The following is an 18,664-nucleotide window of genomic DNA, read 5'->3' as shown; positions in this document are numbered from 1 at the left end:
TGTGGACAAGGGTTGCTATTGACTCAAGCCACTGGGCCCTACTGCCCCACGAACCGGGGATGGCTACTGACTTTTGCTGCTAGGCTGGACTCTTATATGGGAAAAGGGGGTAGTGCGAAGCCTAGGGGTACTTGTGGCTGTAACACTCATGGGATGGAGCACATGCTGAGGGGCCTGACAGGCTCAATGCCCTGCCTCTGAGGCGGCTGGGAGTACTCACCCTGTGACAGGCGGGAAGGAAAAAACATATCTGTGGAGGCAAACTTGCCACCTTGGAGGAGTTAATTTAAATCCTGTATAGGCTCCTCTCTCGGAAGTATCTGATGCCACTGCCTTAGGGCACGTCCACACTACAGCATTATTTCAGAATAACTGACATTATTTCGAAATAACCAAGTGCCTGTCTACACAGCAAGCTGCTCTTTCAAAATAATGTCGAGCTGGGGGCTGTCTTACTCCAACTCCTGTAACCCTCATTTCACGAGGAGTAAGGGAAGTCAGAGGAAGAGTGTTTTTCCTTCAACTTCCTGCTGTGTAGACAGCCCCAAAAGCCGAATTAAGCTATTTCTTCTTAAGCCACGCAATTGACGTCGCTCAAGTTGCGTAGCTTAATTTGACTTTTTGCCCTGCAGTGTAGACATGCTCTTAGTGATTTATGTATATTATTTTTCAGAATTTAGCTTCAATAAATAATCCTAGCTTCTCGCCAGCTATAGTTCATATTTTGTTAAAAAAAAGTTCTTTCAAGAGTAAGGTTCTGTCTGTTCAGCTTCAACTCTAAAATGGTTCCCCCCCTTTCTTTGAACTCCTGTTTCAATACCTGAAAAAAAAAATCCTTAAGTAGAAACTGCACAGCAGCAATTCAGTCCTAACAAAGCACAACACCTGCATCAGTCAGTTATCGGGGCATCTGCAGTATAGTGTCCATGGTGCATTTGGTTGTTGGTTTTTTTAGTGTTGCATCTAGTGTTAGGGGGAAGTCCGAGTTCCAGTGAAGTCGATGGAAAACTCCCATTGACTTCACAGGGGCCCGAATTTCACGCTTTTAGTGAACTTTTAAAACTATTGCTGCAATTCTCCATAGAACCACAAGAGGCGGTATCTGCTGTTGGTTTCTTTGTTTACACTGACCTCTACTCACAAGAAGCACAGTATAGGCCTGACAAAGGCAATGCAAGTTTCCCACACTTCCTCCAAGGGCTTAGCCCTGATCCGGGGGATCCTCTCTAGGCAGGTGAGGATACTTCGATTTCCCTTGTCCAGCCTGAGCCTTTCTACTGAGATTGCCAGTTAGAGCCAATGGCAATTGGAGGCTTTGTATATTCCTTCCACTGAAGGGGGGAAAATCCACCTAGAAAATTCCTCCTTTCCTCCTCTGACGGAAAGCAACCAGTAAGCCTATGAGTTTAACGTGTGACCTGTTTATTAATATTAAACTGCAGTTTTTAGGAACAGTCATGAACAAAATAAAAAATTGAGAAAGGTACTGAACCAGCATTTGATATTTACTCTGAAATATTATTTTCATATTGGCCTTAGAAACGAACTCAAGATGAAAGAGGAAACAACCCATCAAACTGCAGAGGGAAATCCCTTCCAGATTGCACAGCGACAAGGCAGGTAAAGAAATATCTGTTATGGGACCAATTTCTGTTAGTGAGAGACACATTTTTGAGCATATTCAGAGATCTTCCTCAGGTCTGGGAAACTCAGGTGAAGTCTAAAGTACACATTTACTTTGAGTAGTCCTGTGGCATCTTAAGGCACATCTACGCAGCAGGACAAAGGTTGAATTAAGCTATACAACTTCAGCTACGTCAAATGCGTAGCTGAAGTCGAAATAGCATAATTCGGCTTTTGATGCTGTCTATACAGCAGGAAATCAGAGGAAGAATATTCTTCCGTCAACTTCCCTTACTCCTCATGAAATGAGGGTTACAGGTGATGGAGTAAGAAGTCCTCCAGCTCGACATTATGTCGAAATAATGGCTTGCTGTGTAGACATGCTCTTTGTTATTTTGGAATAACGTCAATTATTATATATAGTCGCTAACATGCCACAGGACTACTCATTTTTAAAGCTTCAGGGGGTAGCCGAGTTAGTCTGTACAGGATAAAAAACAGGACTATGTAGCATTTTAAAGACTAACAAGGTGGTTTATTAGGTGATGAGCTTTCGTGGGCCAGACCCACGTGGCCCACGAAAGCTCATCACCTAATAAACCATCTTGTTAGTCTTTAAAGTGCTACATAGTCCTGTTTTTTGTTTCAGCTAGACCAGACTAACACGGCTACATTTCTATCACTATTCTGTACAGGATAAACATGAAAAACAACAAATGGTCTGGTAGCACTTTATAGACTAACAAAATATGAGCTTTCGTGGGCACAGCTCACTTCAGTTTTGAGTTTAGGATGTGCAGACCCAAAATAAATAGAGGTAAAGGGAATAAAAGGAAGGGGGTGGGAAACAAGGAGCAGAAGGTATGAAAATATCAAAGGGAAAAACAAATAGGCAGAACTGATAACCATGGCTACACCTCTGAGACACTTACTTTGGTATACCTTGCTCAGGGGAAAAATCTACACTTCTGAGAGCCATAGTTACATGGCCCTTTAACCCCTAGTGCAGAAACTGCAATGAGGCAGGGGTGGAGACAAAGTCAATGGGAGACTTCTCTACCATAGGCAAATATCTGCACCAGAAGTGGCACAGTAGCACAGCTGCTCTGATGCAAGTCTGTTGTGTGTAGACCTGCCGTCAAAGTGTCCCTGCTAGTTACAAACCAGAACGGATTGTTTAACATAAGTAGTTTGCACATAATTCAAAGGAATATTCAAGTGAAGCGGCCCATTCACACCTCTCCAGTCACAGCTGTGGGCAGCTGCGTTAGTCTGTAACTAAGGCTGTGTCTAGACTACATGCCTCTGTCATCAGAGGCATGTAGATTAAACACATAGGCAAAGGCAAATGAAGCCGCGATTTAAATGATCGCAGCTTCATTTAAATTTACATGGCTGCCGCGCTGAGCCGACAAACAGCTGATCAACTGTTTGTCCGCTCAGCGCGCTAGTCTGGACGCTCCCCTGCCGACATCAAAGCCCTTTGTCGGCAGCCCCATTATTCCTCGTGGGATGAGGTTTACCGGGGCTGCCGACAAAGGGCTTTGATGTCGGCAGGGGAGCATCCAGACTAGCACGCTGAGCGGACAAACAGCTGATCAGCTGTTTGTCGGCTCAGCGCGGCAGCCATGTAAATTTAAATGAAGCCGCGATCATTTAAATCGCGGCTTCATTTGCCTTTGCCAAAATAACAAATCTACATGGCTCCGTCGACGGAGCCATGTTGTTTAGACGTACCCTAAAAGTTAAAAAAAGGGTTGTGCCCACGAAAGCTCATGATGCCATCTACATTTTTGTAAGTCTCTAAGGTGCTGCAGAACTATTTGTTGTTTTTATAGTCCTCCTGGTGGAGAACTACAAAGGCACATCTTTTGTCTTGCTGGTTTGACGTAGCTAGATAAATTCTCAGAGGAGTAGCCAGGTTACTTTGTAACTTTAAAATCTAGGAGCCCTGTGGCACCTTAGAGACTAAAAAAATGTATATATATAGCATCATGAGCTTTCCTAAGCAAAACCCACTCCTTCAGAGTGCTTATCTGATGAAATAGGATTTACCCACGAAAGCTCATGATGCTTTATATATATTGTTCGGTTTTAAGGGTGCATCCACACAGCATCCTTAGTTTGAATAAGCTACACAATTTGCACTATGCAAATTGTGTGGCTTATTTTGAATGTATTTTGAAATAGGTTATTTCGTAATTTGGCGCTGTTCACACCGCACCAAATTTCAAAATAACTCACTATTCCGAAATGCCCCTTAACCCTCGTGGAAGGAGGGTTATCGGGACGTCAGCATAAGACGCCTGTTATTTTGAAATAATGGGCTGCTTCAATAGATGCAGAATAGCTATTTTGAGATACTTCTGGTATCCCGAAATAGCACCACACTGTAGACGTACCCTAAGGTGCCAAAGGACTTCTGGTAGCTAGATGTCAGGGACTGTGTGGCTGTCCTTTTGGCTGTGGAGAGATTTTGGCAGATGTGATGTTTGCTAAGGATTTCAACACTTTCCTGAAGCAATACATGTAACGCTCAAGAGTGGTTTCCTCACCCTGCAGTGTCCGGTCAAAGGATTCCTTTTTCTTATGATTGTCAGTGGGGATGTGGTAATTGATGGGTGGTGGTATGAGACTTCTTTGAGGCAGAGATGATGGATGGATTCTTCTAGCTCTCCACATGCTAGTATCATGGGTGCCAAGTTTGTGGGTGCTCCGGGGAGCAGCCTTGGAGAATCATTACCCACCAGTAGCTAAGCTCCCTTCTCTCCCCTCAGAATCTCTCCCCTGTCCCATGCTGATCAACTCCTCTCCCTCTTGCCGGCTGTGGACAGCTGTTTCAAGGTGTGCAAGAGGCCGGGGGGAGCGGGAGAGGAGTGGGAATGAGGCATGCTCAGGAGAGGGGCAGAAAAGAGTAGGTCGGAATGGAAAGAGGTAGGGCAAGGGCTTGAGGGAAGGCATGGAGTGGGGGCAGGACTAGGGCCAGAGGGGAGTCAAGTACCCCCTGAAAAGAGACTGTATGGGGCAGTCTTACGTACAGACAACTCCACTCCAGTGAGGGGCAGTCACTATAAACTGCTTTTGTGCAGGGTTCATGTGGTGGGCACTGGTGCCAAGGTTTCTCCCAGAGGTCATGTTCTGTGGGTTGTGGAGTAGCTGCCGTTGGTTCCACCCCTTGCTTCTAATTGGATTGCAGCCATCAGCTTTTCTTTTCATCGTTTAGGATTTCTTGCATGACTTGCAGGTAACGTGCGTGTGCTGTGGTGTTTGGGGTGGCAAACCAGAGCTCTCAGGCCAGCCCACTGAACCATGGAGGCAACGTGGCGTGAGGGTGCTAGGGCTTCCAGCTATAAGCGTCTTGTTCCTCCTCATGCTCTCTGGTCTCCTCTGAACTCAAAGGAGACAGTGCTCCAGCCGCACAAGCAATATAATCAGGAGCACGTGACTGTGTGTTCCCATTGTTGTTTCATCTCTCGCCACCTGCTTCTAGCAGTAACCAGCCAGAACCAGTCTCAGCGGGGTAGCTCTGCTAGTCTGTGTCTGCAAAACAACAAGGAATCCTGTGGCACCCAAGATTAACAGATTTATTTGAGCATAAGCTTTCACGAGTAAAAGCCACTTTGTCACGTGCACTGGAGTGGAAATTACAGCCGCAGGGAAATGTAAATGTGCACTAGCATATCAAAAGAAGGGGCTCACTCCAGAAGGTAACTGGTAAATGTGCTTCTGTTGCCACTTCACCGCCTGCTTTGGTCATGTAAATTGCTAAGGATAAAAGGTTATGTCTGCTCCCTCTACCTGACTGCAGATGTAACAGAGGGGCATTCCCCCAGGACAGCACTGCTGTTGTCACAATACAAATGGCTGTGGACTGAAGAGACAGCAGGCTGTAGAAGAGGAAGTAGGCAATGCACATATCTTACTAAAGATCATCGTGGAAACAACAGACAAATTCCATGGTGTCAATAAACACCTGTTGCTCCTTCCTAAAACTGAACCACAGTGGAGAAGGCAGCAGATGTGGCACATCCCAGGGGTACCGCAGGGTTGCAAGGCACCTCCCTGGCCCTACTACCTTAGAGTTAGGAATTCTTGTCTAGCCCGACACCTCCAGCGACGGGCCGCACCAGCACTACTCGTCAGACCTCTGCCAGCCCCGCTCTCTGTACTCAGTGGTCACCAACCAGTAGCTCGGGATCTCCTTGGAGATCTTGGAGCCTCTGACAGGTGATCCTGACTGGCTGGCCAAGAGGCTATCAAGAGCTGGCATTTCAGCTGCCTCTCCCCCCACTGCAGTGCATCTCCTGCCCTTTGCCTTGGAACTGCCTCCCCCCACCACGGGGAGCATCCTGCTTGCAGTTCAGAGCAGGGAAGGGAGAAGAGGGGGTGCTGATGTTAGGGTGCCCCTCTCCCACCCTATAGTCTGTCGTCACAGAATGGGGGGGCACAACAGGGCTTGAGATGGAGGGAATTTGCGGCCGCTTTTGAAAGTGGTGCAGGGCCAGGGCAGCCTACTTCAGCCCCACTGTACCATCAACCAGGAGCCACATGAGGTAAGCAATGTCCAGATGGAGCCAGCTCAGAACCCCTGCTCCAGGCATGAACCTCCTTCTGCACCCCAGGCCCTGTCCTAGTCCTGAGCCCCCTGGGTCCAAACTCTCTCACAGAGCCTGAACCCCCTTATCACCCCAACTCCCTGCCCCAGGGTTAGCTCAGAGCCCCTCTCACACTCCAAATTCCTTAGCCCAAAACCAGAGCCTGTGCCCCAACTCTCTGCCCCTGGCCTGGTGAAAGGGAGGAGGATGGAGTGAGCAGGGGCAAGACCTTGGAAAAGAGGCACGAAGGAAGTGGGGCAAGGTTATTTGGGTTTGAGGTAGATCCTGGGTTGCACTTAAATTCAGTAAGTGATCTTGTGCTTAAAAAGGTTGGAGACCCCTGCTTTACAGGTTAAGGATGGAACATTCCCTCCTCTGAGCATGTCTGGAAAGTCCAGTCCCAGCCTGCTGGGTGCTCACAGAACATCCTCTCTTCCCAAAGGGACGGTACACCCAATCTTTCCAGTTACATTGCAGGACAAATTCTGCCTCGTACAGCATGTACACCGTCTCTTGAAAGACATCTACGTTTATCTAACAGGGATTCAAATGATAGCCAGCAGAAATATCAGAACCAAAGGGTTAAATACACAACACACTTAAACTTAACCAATATGACATTATATCCTAAGTGCCTAGGTTCACCCTAAACAGGGGTGGGCAATAATTTTCACAAAAAGGCCACTAAATGAATTTTAATATGTGGTCATGGACTGGGCCCACCCTTACAAGGGGTGGGACCTGGGCAGGAAGGGGTGGCTGAGTACCAGGAAGAGTTGTCCAGAGCCAGAGGCTTTGAATTAAAAACACAACAAAGGGCTCATCACTCCCGGCCCTGCTGCTATTGCTTTGCCTGGCAGCCACCCAATTTTTTTGTGACTATTTAAAAGGCTTACGACTCCAGCCCCTGCTGGGGTAGCGCCGTAACTGTAAGCCATTAAAGTAGGATCCTGCTGCCTGAGCCACTGCCTGGAAATTCAGTGGTATGGGCTGTCGGTTATAAATAGAAAGCAGCCAGATTCAGTCCACGGCTGGATCAGACTGTTAGGTGGGCCAGATCTGGCTTCTGGGACACATCTTGCCCGGCTCTGCCCTAAAGCCTTCTAGGGTATTACAGCCAGGTTTGGCTATAACCTTCCATTCAAGATACAAGCCTTCCTAGGTGAAAGCTACAAGGGTGTCCTTTGCAACTGCAGATATACAGTGCTTTGATCTTCAGTCATAAACCGGACATCCTGCAGCTGTGTTCTTTGTAGGTTTTGTAATCTCTTATTCATTTGTTAATCTTGATTTGGCTGGTGAAACAGAGAATTTGCATATAACTAGACAACTGAGTGTTGCCTCTCTGTGGTGCGTGTGTGTGTGTAGGGTAAGGGTGAGAGGGGCTCAGCTCTGGGATGGAATTGGGGGTTAGCCTCCCCCACCCAGCCCTCAGCGTGGCTTCGACTGTGCCACGCAGGGCTCCAACAGTGATTTAAAGGGGCCAGGTCTCCAGTTGCTGCTGCAGTAGTGGCAATGACAGCCTGACGCTCTGCGCCCTTTTAAATCACTAGACCCCAGGGCAGCTGCCCCCTTTGCCCCCCCCCCCCCATGTTGGCAACCCTGGTCATCTCCTAGTGACCTTCTTTAATTTACAGAATGAAGATTATAATTTCCAGTATAGGTAATAACTCCTTACGTATTATCCTTACCTACATCTCATAATGGTTATGATGCCCAGTGTCTTACTGGCTCTCAGATCTCACATGCCACCTTTTAGTGAATTATGCATGTAACAGACCTAGGGATCCCTCTAAAGCTCCACAGCCCTGTGCCCTCGACCCATTAGTGTCAAGAGGTTCCTGGATCACAGCAGGAATAGACTCTAATCACACGTTTCCCCTTATGCTGACTGGGGATACCACAGTCATTACCCACCTTTCCATGGCTCTCTCAGAGAGGGGCTATACCATATGGACTTCAGTCCACCTTGCCTCAAAGTTATAAAGCAGCCCCGTTCTCTCACACCACATTGCACTATTGGGGCTCCCAAACAATGTTCCCTTAAATCTTTTCCACCCATGTGCAGAATAATTTTTTATGAGGCATGTGTGGATGTGAACCACCAGTAGAAACAAAAAACGTAGGTGTGGGCACTCTGCTAATTAGCTGTGTGGCATTTGAAGCTCTCCTGAGCAGTCGCACAAGAACACAGCTTACAGGGAGCACTACTCCCAAGTGAACCTAGATCGACATGATGACTGGTGAATCCCTGCAGGCTCCCCAGCCTCATCCCTCAAATTCCTGTATGTGGGCAGAGAAAGGATTTGATGTGAGCTCTACTTGCTACCTGCAAAAAAGTCTGCTGTCCCTAGCGCCTTCCACACATATCCTGAGCTCTCCACCGGTCCAACAAATATTAGCACCTAAAATCAAACACGAACATTCTTAAATTGGGGGCGGGAGGGGGGGGGGGAATCTCTGCCTGATTTCACATGACTTCTGGGAGCACCAGCCCTCAGAAGTGCAGAGGCAGTCACATGGAACTAATGGCCCCTGGACCCGACAGCCCGGGCCACACCAATGCCACTCGCTCAAAGTAGGCCCGAGAAATTTCCCCAAAGCTTGAGCCAGGATGGATAAATACTGATTGAAAAAAATCAGATTTTTTAAAACGTTAATTGGATTTTTTTTTAGATCAAATACAAGTTGATTTAAAGAAAACTATTTGACATTGACAATTTATATTTAGACCAAAACTAAGGCTGACAAGAGACTTTGCAGGGCCCAGCGGGGAGTTGGCTCCGGGGCCCCTGGAAGGGTCATGGCAGGGGAGCTGGTCTCCCTCAGCCAGCCTTTATTACGGGGCCACAGGGTGAGTGGCTCTAGCTCTTTTAAATTGCTGGGCCCTAGGGCAACTGCCCCCCCAGCCAGCCCGCCCCCACAGCCAGCAGCACTGGCCTAAACCTATTATAATTTATTAATATAACCTATTAAAACAATTCAAATTAAATATAAAAAATAATATTAAGCAATCCAGGTTTGTTGCCCAGTTTTAATGAAAGTATTAAGAAGCTGGAAGTCACTGGCTAAGCACCTGGAAGTAGTGAACTCAGCTTTTGACAGTAATAGTGTCTTCTGGAGATGCAGAAAGAAAATCTTCTTCACTTCAGTTTATTCAACTAGTTCCGTTCAGTGACTAATTCATTTAATGTTAAGAAAACAATTGAGAGTTGAAAAAGCAGGAAAGTCATTTTTTTCTTCTATTCTATGAATAAAAATGAGGTGTGGGAGGATGAGCTTGATTACTGTTAAAGTCTTCATAGGCCTGGTGTCCAGAAATAATTTAAATCTCTAACTATAGTAATCCTTTCTTGAATAAATAAGTTTTCAATGGGAAACATATTTTGATTAATTTTTTTCCTTTCTCTTTCCATCAATTTTAAGATACACGTATTTAAACTTTTAAAAAACAATGCATTTTTGTGATTTTTTTAAACTGAACTTACATTTCTATCCAACTGGAGCTTGACTCAAATCACAAATAAAAAATTAAACATAATCTAGAGTAGATAGAAAATGTTGAATGGTTTTTTTCTTAACATAAAAATGGAAATTGCATCAATGTACCGATATAACGTATACCCTAGAAGGGTTAGCAAAAGCAAGCACCGCATTTAGTTGCAAATTAACATGATTTTCAGCAAATGAGAATCAACCTTTCTTTAGGAAAATACCTCAAATGTACAAAGGCAAAACACAAATGATTACTTAAATCACTCTCATTTAAACGAAAATCGACCCCGAGCAGCACTAGGCTAGTCTGGAGAAGACTGTGCCTGCCAGACCAAACGTGTGCCCTCGCATTGTCTGGCAGCAGCTCTGTGGTTCTTTCTGGAGCACGGCTTCCAGCCCCTGGAGCGTGTCTACAAGGGCGTGTTTACACAAGGACACTTTAACGTGAGTTATAGGTGTGGATTAGTCAGCAATAAATCTGCGCGGCCGTTCCCGTTCACACTCCAAGTGGCCTCTTCTCGTCCATTGCGAACGAGCATAAATCAAGCGAGAGCCGCGCTCCTTCTGAACCAGAGCCCGGCCTGCGCTGCGAGCCCCTTGCGCCCAGCCCGGCTGCGGGGCGCCCAGGGAGCGGGGGAGGCGGCGCGGGGTGCGCAGGGCGCTCGCTGGGGGCCGCTGTGGCCACGCCGAGGGCTCCGGGGGGAGGCGGTTCCGGCCCCCCCGCCCGGAGGAGGTGCCCGCCCCGGCCCTTCCCCGCAAGCGGGCGGAGCTCGGCGATGGGGCCCCGCGGCGAGAGGAGCCGGCGGGCGGCGATGCCGGGATAGCGCGGCGGGCGTCATGGCGCGGGCGGCGGGCCCCAAGCTCGGGCTGCTGCTCCTGGCGCTGCTGCCGCTTCTCCCGCTCCCCGCCGCCCGCAGCAGCCGGCCCGGTGAGTGCGCGGGCAGCCCGGCCCGGGAGCCTGGTGTGGGGGGTGTCCCGGACATGGAGGCGCAAGGAGCGGCCTGGGCGCCGGGGAGGGGGGTGGGAAGAGCCCTGCGCCCTGCCCGTGTCCCCGCTCCCTGGCTGGACTCAGCCCCTGGGCCGGGCCGCTCCGTGGGCTGAGCGTAGCACTTCGTGCACCCGCTGCCTTCCTGAGCCCCGGCTGGCTGGCAGCCAGTGTCCCTCTGCTCTTCCGTCCATGTGTGGAATCAATGGTTTTCTGTGCACCAGGCCTGGCCCAGTGCGCACCCCCAGCGGAAACAAAAAACCTGCCTGTGGGGTCTTCTAATCCGCTGGGCAGCATTTGACTCTCTTTTGAGTGGCTGCCCAAGCTGGCAGCCTTCTTACAAGAACCCTGCAGCCCTAGAATTGAGTGTTGGAAATGTGGGGCCCTGTGGGATACAGCTCCCAGGTCCAGCCCTTTTAACTGTGGCCTTCATTCACGTCACCCCACTGGAGAGATGTATGTGAGGCGCCTAGTACACTGCTTTTTCCTGACTTAAGAATTCCATATACTAACTGTGTTATCCTTCCTGGAAGAGGGCAGGATTTCTGGACTCTTTGGTAATGGTGATTGGTGTGTGCAGCCTGCCTCACTGTCATTTAGTAGTTGTATCTGAGGGCACATCAAATCGTAATCTCTTTCCAGCTCTGACATGAGCCAGCAAATTCTCCACCTGCCAGATTCTGCTGCCTGCGTAAAATATGTTAGATTGAATTTACTGCCTAGTAAGGTCATTCAATCTGTAATGGATTTTAATTAGCACTACCAGATGCTCTCTAAATGGTTTACATACAGCATAGCTTCAGAGCTGCAAAATTCTGTTTGTGTGTAAGATTGCATTCTGATCTGCAGTGCTACCTCCTCCCCATCCCTGTAGGCACCAGGCAGACTTCTCAGAGAAATGGCTATTTAGGAAAGTTGTTTGCAGTGTTGCAGGCATGCTGGTCCCAGGATGTTTGAGAGACAAAGTGGGTTGAAGAGTTGAATCCATGTGCTCTTATCAGTTGAGACTCTGATTAGCGTAATCAAATTCCATGGTCAGTGATTTATTCTCTGGTGCATTGTGGTGTTTGTAAGGGGTGGAAATGGGACAACAGAGTTGTTTACAACAGGAGTTGCTTTTGACTTGACTTCAAACTGGTTCTGTATGTGAGTTCATCAGTGAAGTGGAATTAATAAGACTTCAGGATTTTTTTTTTTTTTTTTTGCTCAGCCTGGGTAAAGGGCATTTAAGCACTAGGGAAGATGATGCATACTGACGTCAGGCTGGGAGTTGGATGTGTATAAAAGGCGAGTCCCCTTTGCATCAAGATGACTGTTAGGAGACTTTTTTACACATTCCTGGTTAGGTGGACAAGCTGTTCTAAAAACGTGGAACACCATTTTGAACACTTTTATAAATTGCCTTTTCCCTTCTGTCCTGGCTGCAAACTGGCTTGTCTGAGAAGCCTCAGAAGAGGATTATCCCAAAGAGGGTGAATTGTTCCCAGGCCATATCTGAGGTGCTTCCCCACACATGTTCTAGTGGAAGTCCCAACACCTCTCAGCTGACTTTGCTCCCCTGGCCTGCATCCTGGGAATGCATTTCGGTGCTGTTTCAGAGGAATGTTCATCCATATTTCCTTATCCGAGAGGCCAGGTTTCAGTGCAAGATCCTTCCCCACCCATGCTGAGTTGGATCATGCTCACCTTCCCTCCGGCCATTCTCCAGATGGGCATGGAAGCATGCCATCATGTCAGGGAAGCATGCCAGGGATGCTGTAAAAATCCTGTCCTAGGGCTGCCAGCCCTTCCAGCTTGGCATTTGCTGGAATAATCTACCCACACTTCTCTTGAGGCTGCCATCCCTTGGTATGGCTCATTGTTAGAATATTTCTGTTATGAGTCTTGCAGAGCAGTGAGTTCCAGCTGAAAGGGCAGACAGGCTATTCTCTGCTTTCATTGCTCTGTTGCGGATTCAAACAGCACTAGGCCATTGCTTATAATAAGGGCTGCAAAACAGAGTAAAATAAACAATCTGACCCTAAAATGACCTTGAAAGTGGCAGGTCTGACCTGACTCCTTATGATTCTCATGGATAAAGTGTTACACGGGTTTCTTTGATTACAGAGCCTAGCTAGCCACTCCCTCTGTAGCACTTTGCCCTTGGAGTGAACAGGGCTGGTGACAAATAAGGCCGAACTGGGCCTTCCGGTTTTTGTTCTTGTCATTCCCTACGGCTGGTGTTGCATAGTTCGCGCCTATGATCATGTTAATGCCTCAGGATCCCTGCCCTTGCCATCCAGGTTGTTTTAATTTTCACCTTGCCTGAAGGTGCCTTGACCTCAGCAGTGTCTGAAAGCAGTGATGCTGCCTTGGATCAGGAAGCAGAGGGTGGCAGGTTATAACTTGGTTGTGTTCAGGGAAGTTCATTGAAATGGGACCAGCCTGGGAAAGAAGTTGGCCTGATGGTTGTAACCAGTGTTCCCTCCAATTTTTTCCATCTGTGTGTGGAATACATTTTATTATGTGCATTGAAGCATATGCAGATGTGTGCCACCAGTAGAAACACATGCTGTTGGCTGCAGGCATCGTGGGTGCTCTGCTAATTGGCTGTGTGCCGTTTGAATCTCTCCTGGGTGACCGCCCAAGAGCTTAGCTCTCAGGGAATGCCGACTACCTGTCTGGGTTGAGGTTGTACCTGGGTTTGTCCATGACAAGCTATCAGTGGGATTGCCTGTAGTTTGAATTGTGGTGTTTAAGCTACTGTAGAGAATTCCAGTAGTGGTGTCTGCTCATGCTGGCTATGTCTACTCAGCAGCATTATTTCGGAATAACTAACGTTATTCTGAAATAACAAAGAGCGTGTCTACACTGCAAGCCATTATTTCAAAATAATGTTAAGCTGGAGGACTTCTTACTCCAAACTTCTGTAACCCTCATTTCATGAGGAGTAAGGGGAGTTGAAGGAAGAGTGTTTTTTTTCCTTCTATTTCCTGCTGTGTAGACAGCCCCAAAAGCCGAATTAAGCTATTTCGACTTAAGCTATGCAATTCGACTTTTGCCCTGCTGTGTAGACGTGCCTTTTGTGAGGCGCTTTGGCTTCTTTCCATGTAAAGTGAATCTTCAGTTGCAAGTGTATCTTGGAATCTTGTCAAACTGACTTAATCATCGGTTGTACAGGATATTGCCCCTACCAAGGGTCCGTGATTTTCAATCACATTTTCCTAGCTTACAAACTCAGAAGGACCCACAAAGGGAGATGGTAGCACTGGTGAGAGGCACATGAACAAAAGAAACAAAATCAAATATTTATAGCCAGCTGCTCATACCCACTGAAACAGCAGGTGATGTTTAAGTTGACAGTGTCCATTTGGGGGCAAGGTATTCATAAGTAGATGATCTGTTTGTATTGTTCTGCATTGAGCTGCCCATGGCTCCCTAGTAGAGTTTGTATGGTAGTTGATCAAGCCTTTGTGCACTCTGACTCTAACTCCCATGGCCCTGGTGCAGCATAGTCCCCTGGAGAGCCCAGTGTGGGTTGGCTGCCTGAGTGCAACAGGTTATTTGCAGTGCTAAGGTTGCTGCTCCTTTCGGGTTTGCCTTGGTTATCCTTTGACTGAATTCTCTTTCCTGCTTCTCTCTCCTTGTTTGCAGTGTTTGTTCAAGCAGCTGAGCACATACGGAGCCAGTTCCTGGTACATCTGTGCTCTAGCCTCACCCTCATCTGGCATGCTGTTTGGGGGTTAACCGACCCCACCCTTCACTCAAGCTGCCACCCCTCTTACTCTGCACAGTGCACTTCTGGAGGGAGGGGGGCAGAGCATGTTAGACCTGCGTTAAAACACACAGCTGGAATTTCTAAAGGGCAAAGGAATGGCTTTTCCCAGCAGGGCTGCTTCATTTCCAGGATGATGACCTGCCTGACTCAAGGCATAAGTTAAGGAAGTGGGGTAGCCAGACAGTCCACCATGCTTAGAACCTCTGCAAATCTGCAGATACCTGCTTTGTATCTGTTTGTGGATTGCGGGTCAGATGCGGCTGCAGATTCTGCACAGGACTCTAATTGTACAGCTGCACTGTACAGCAAATGCCATTTCCCCACTCCCCAATGAGCTGTAATGTTGGGGGGAGCTGCCCTGCCATCACCCCCCTCACTCGCTCATTCCCTGGCTGGGAATATGTCGTTCTTCGCAGCTGCTTCCCTGCTCAACTCCCCCTAGGTACAACGCAGTTCTGCTTGCATTGGTTTGTCCCAGTCCATCACTTTTCTCTTTATTCTCTCTTTAAATCTCACTGGCCTGGCCTGGCCTGTTGTCTGGAGATAGCTAGGCAGGTGCTGTTCTGTGTATGTGGCTAAACTACCTGAGAACACACACTGTGCCCATGGTTATCTGTCCTCCACCATGTCTGATTACATCCCTCCTCCGGGCATCTCATGACTAACCTGGACTGGGGCAGAGAATGTCCCTTCTGTTTGTACACTAGTACTGCCAGCTGGGTCCTTAGAATGCTCCTGTAAAAGGTCATGTGAAGGGGAGCCAGCCCAGCAGTGATGGGTTTTGTCTACACTCAGGTTACACTGGTTTATCCACAGTTGTAATTAACATTGGTTCATTGGCAGGGCTTTGTACCAGTTTACCAAAGGAAGCTGACAGAATAGGTGGAGTGATTGACGTTGCTCCACACAGCAACTGGGAACACAGCCTGTCATACCAAGGGTCAGGAACTAAGTGTAAAGCTGCAGGAAGGCTCTTCCCTGCTCCACTTCTGTTTGATCCCCTCTCTGGTGCGGGACTGCATGTTGCACCCACTGGCTCTGAACCCAACTGCTGCCTGGTTCTGCTCAATCCCCCAGCACTAGCAGCTGTGCTTAGCACCTATCTAGTAGGTCTCTAACATTAATCTGTTCAAGGCCAAATCACCCCTCCCCCCCAAGAACTATTTCAAACTTTTAGCTAGTATGGGGAGTGAGGGGGAGTTGATCCAAGAAACAGCAAAGGCCTTGTCTACACACATTGCGCAGGACTATTTGGCATAGCTTTCGAGTTAATTTAAACAGGTGCAGACAGCTGTGTGGCTCTTCCTCCTCCGCAGAACATCGGTTTGTCTTTTCTTCCCCCAACCAGTTCCTGGTGCTTTCAGGCAGTGGCTTTTTTAAAATATCTGTTTCCTTTACAAAGTGTAACCAAGTGTGTTTACAAGCCACTAGCTCGTCTCAGAAGCCCCAGTAAGTTCCTTTAGCAGGGCAGGTGAAGCAGTCTTTGGTCAAGGAGGGGTGGGGCAGGAAGGGAGACAAGACAAGAACTCACAGCCTGTAGTTTATTTTTCTAAAGGGCAGGGAAAGAGAATCAAGTCTGAATTACCTCAATTTCTCTGTATTGATGCACTTTCTTGGCTGGGGCCAAAGCAGAGGTGGGGAGAAGTGAAAGAGCTGCTGATGGTCTCCAGTAGCTGTTGACTTCCTGGAGTGTTTGTAAAGTGCAAAAGTGCTTGTTGGTGCATGCTCTTGGCAACCGTAAATCAACACGAAAATAAACAGACCCCTCAGCTCCCCAGATCAAATCAAATAACCCAGAGACAGCAAATCAAATGTTACCTGGCTCTTGTAGAGCACTCCTGGTCTGGAAGTGCTCTCCAAAGAAGGTAAGCATCATTATCCCTCAGACCGGGAAATTGGCACAGCATTGTCCCTCTGGGGAAACCGGTGCAGTGAGAGCAGTTCTCATCTGTTAAATACACACTCAAGCTGTTTCCCATCTGCACTAGGAAATGGAAAGCCCTGATTGGCAGAGCACAAAACTGGGCCTGGCCCCTGTGCCAAGAAGTTAAACCCATGATTGGCCTGTCTAATTGCAGTGCCTGGAGGGCAGGCCAGGCCAGTTCCTGCTCTGACGTATCAGTCGTGTTTCTTGCTGGCAATAGGCTCCCCTAGATTCTAGGGGCCCTGGGCTCCAGACTCTTTCGGCTTGGGCTGGATATTGAGATCCATCCTCCGGGGATGAGGGGGAGTCTCTGAGCCAAATCAGCTGTAAGATGTGTGGCTGCCTATGAAGCGCTGTGCAGATGCTCAGGGAACCCAGCCCTGACAGACCTGCTGTGGCGTCCGGAGAGGGGCCCTAGCCCAGTCTCAACTTACTGGGCAGAGGTGTCCCTCCAGCCCCAACCTAGCCACATCTCGGGGAGAGGCGCCTGTCCCCTGGACCTGCTGTGGCCAGGAGACCGACACCATCCATCCCTGGGGGAAGGGCACCTGGCCTGTGATCCCAGCCCCATAGTTGCTGCAGTGAGCTAGCTGTGGGGGGGTCCTCTCTCCCCACCACACTCCCAGGACAGCCACGCTCCAAACCTCTCATCCCCGACTCCACTCCAGAGCCCGCCCCCCCCAGCTGGAACACTCACCCTGTGGCCCCCCCATAACTCTTTGCCCCGGCCCTGAGCCCTCATCTCCAGGTCCACACCCCGGCCGCACCCCAACCCTGTGCCGTAGCCCTGAGCCGCCTCTCGCACCCCGAGCCTCCCAGTCCTACCACATGAATATTATGTGCGCCAACATGACGTGATGTGTGACACATCAGCTCCATGTCAGTGCATGTAACCAAATTCATTCTGCCCATCGGGGGTAAGGGGGGGGGTGAGAGGGAACACTGACCACTCTGCAATCTGCTAGTCTCACAGCCTGAGCCAGCCGAGCCAGCTGCAGCCCTACCGCCGGGAGTGAGTACTGGAGTGCAGCTGTATCCTCAGTGCTCTGTACCCTCAGTAGCCTCCTGGCCACAGTCCTGGCACTTTTGGTTAGGGCTGAACATTTCATGCTGCCCCCAGCTGCCTTGTCCCCCAGTTACAGGGCAAGGAAAGTTGGTTTGATCTCCATGGTTGTCTTGGGCAGCGTGATTCACACTGCTCTGTCGAACCTCCCTGGAGTAACATGAGGCCAGTAGACTGGTCTGGCCCATCCATTCAGAGCCCTGCTGCCCGTGGAGGAGGCCGTGGCTATGGACAGTCACTGCCTAGCTGTGTGTGTGTGAGCCCGCTCCTGAGCCACCTTGTGTCTGGCCATGCCCTGCTAGTCTTTCAGGGCTAGGAAGCAAGGCCAGGCACTGGCAGGTGCCTTCGATTTCAAAGAACGCATGAGAGCGCGCAGCGAAGTGCTGATCCCCTCGTAGCCAGTCCAGGGATGGAGTGACCGTGAGATAAAGGGAGTGCGGCTTGGCTCTTTTCTTACCGTGTGTCTGCACTACATTCCTCTTTCGAAAGAGGAATGCAAACGAGGGAAATCCAAAATGCAAATGAAGGGCAGATTTACAAATCTCGCGCTTAATTTGCATAATCACATACAATTGCTTTTTTGAAAATGCTTTTTTTCCCCAAAAAAACCTGTCTAGATGCGGTTCTTTTGGGGGGGCGGGGAAGTGGGGAAACCCTTTTTCAGAAGAATCCTTCTTCCAGGCTTATAGGGTTCTTTTGAAAAAGGTGGGTTTTTTCGCTTTTAGACTGCTTTTTTTCCCAAAAAACCTTTTTCGAAAAGCGATCAGATGCGATTATGCAAATGAAGCGTGAGAGTTGTAAATCTGCACTTAATTTGCATTTTTGATTTCCCTCATTTGCATTCCTCTTTTGAAAGAGGAATGTAGTCTAGACCAGTGTTTCTCAACCTTTTTTTTTATAAAGTACCCTGTAAGCTGGTCAGCTCTGGGAGGGACACCTCCCCTTCAGGTCCCCAACCCACTACACCCGGATCAGCCTCTGGGGGGGGAATTAACACAAATAACAACCAGTCCAGGGTCCCCGCTCTTACCTCAGGGCGGGGTGACGAGAGTAAACGATAACAAAGGCGGCTGGGTTTGGGGCAGGCCAGCAAATGACACACAGAGGCCCGGCCTCTTCGTTCAGGGCGGGCCGCCAAGTCTATGGTGAGGCAGGCCCGGCCATATTCAGGGTGGGGCCGGCGGTAAACCATTTGTAGCCCGGCCTTTGGTAAGGGCGGGGT

At 48.8% G+C, this 18,664-nt stretch overlaps 1 protein-coding gene across 1 annotated transcript in view; it reads left to right on the top strand.

Annotated features, from left to right (window-relative positions):
• Nucleotides 1-10,317: 10,317 nt before the first annotated feature.
• PGAP6 (post-GPI attachment to proteins 6) overlaps nt 10,318-18,664 on the top strand; it is a 37,206-nt gene continuing 28,859 nt past the window's right edge. Inside the window, exon 1 of the mRNA XM_075899165.1 lies at nt 10,318-10,641. Coding sequence (XP_075755280.1) covers nt 10,551-10,641 — 91 coding nt within the window. The 5' untranslated portion in view covers nt 10,318-10,550. The remainder of the gene's footprint in view (nt 10,642-18,664) is intronic.

Source organism: Pelodiscus sinensis, chromosome 16 (genome assembly GCF_049634645.1).
Source record: "Pelodiscus sinensis isolate JC-2024 chromosome 16, ASM4963464v1, whole genome shotgun sequence".
Taxonomy (NCBI): domain Eukaryota; kingdom Metazoa; phylum Chordata; order Testudines; family Trionychidae; genus Pelodiscus; species Pelodiscus sinensis.
Note: the sequence above shows the minus strand (reverse complement) of the source record. Positions and strands in the feature narration are given on the sequence as shown.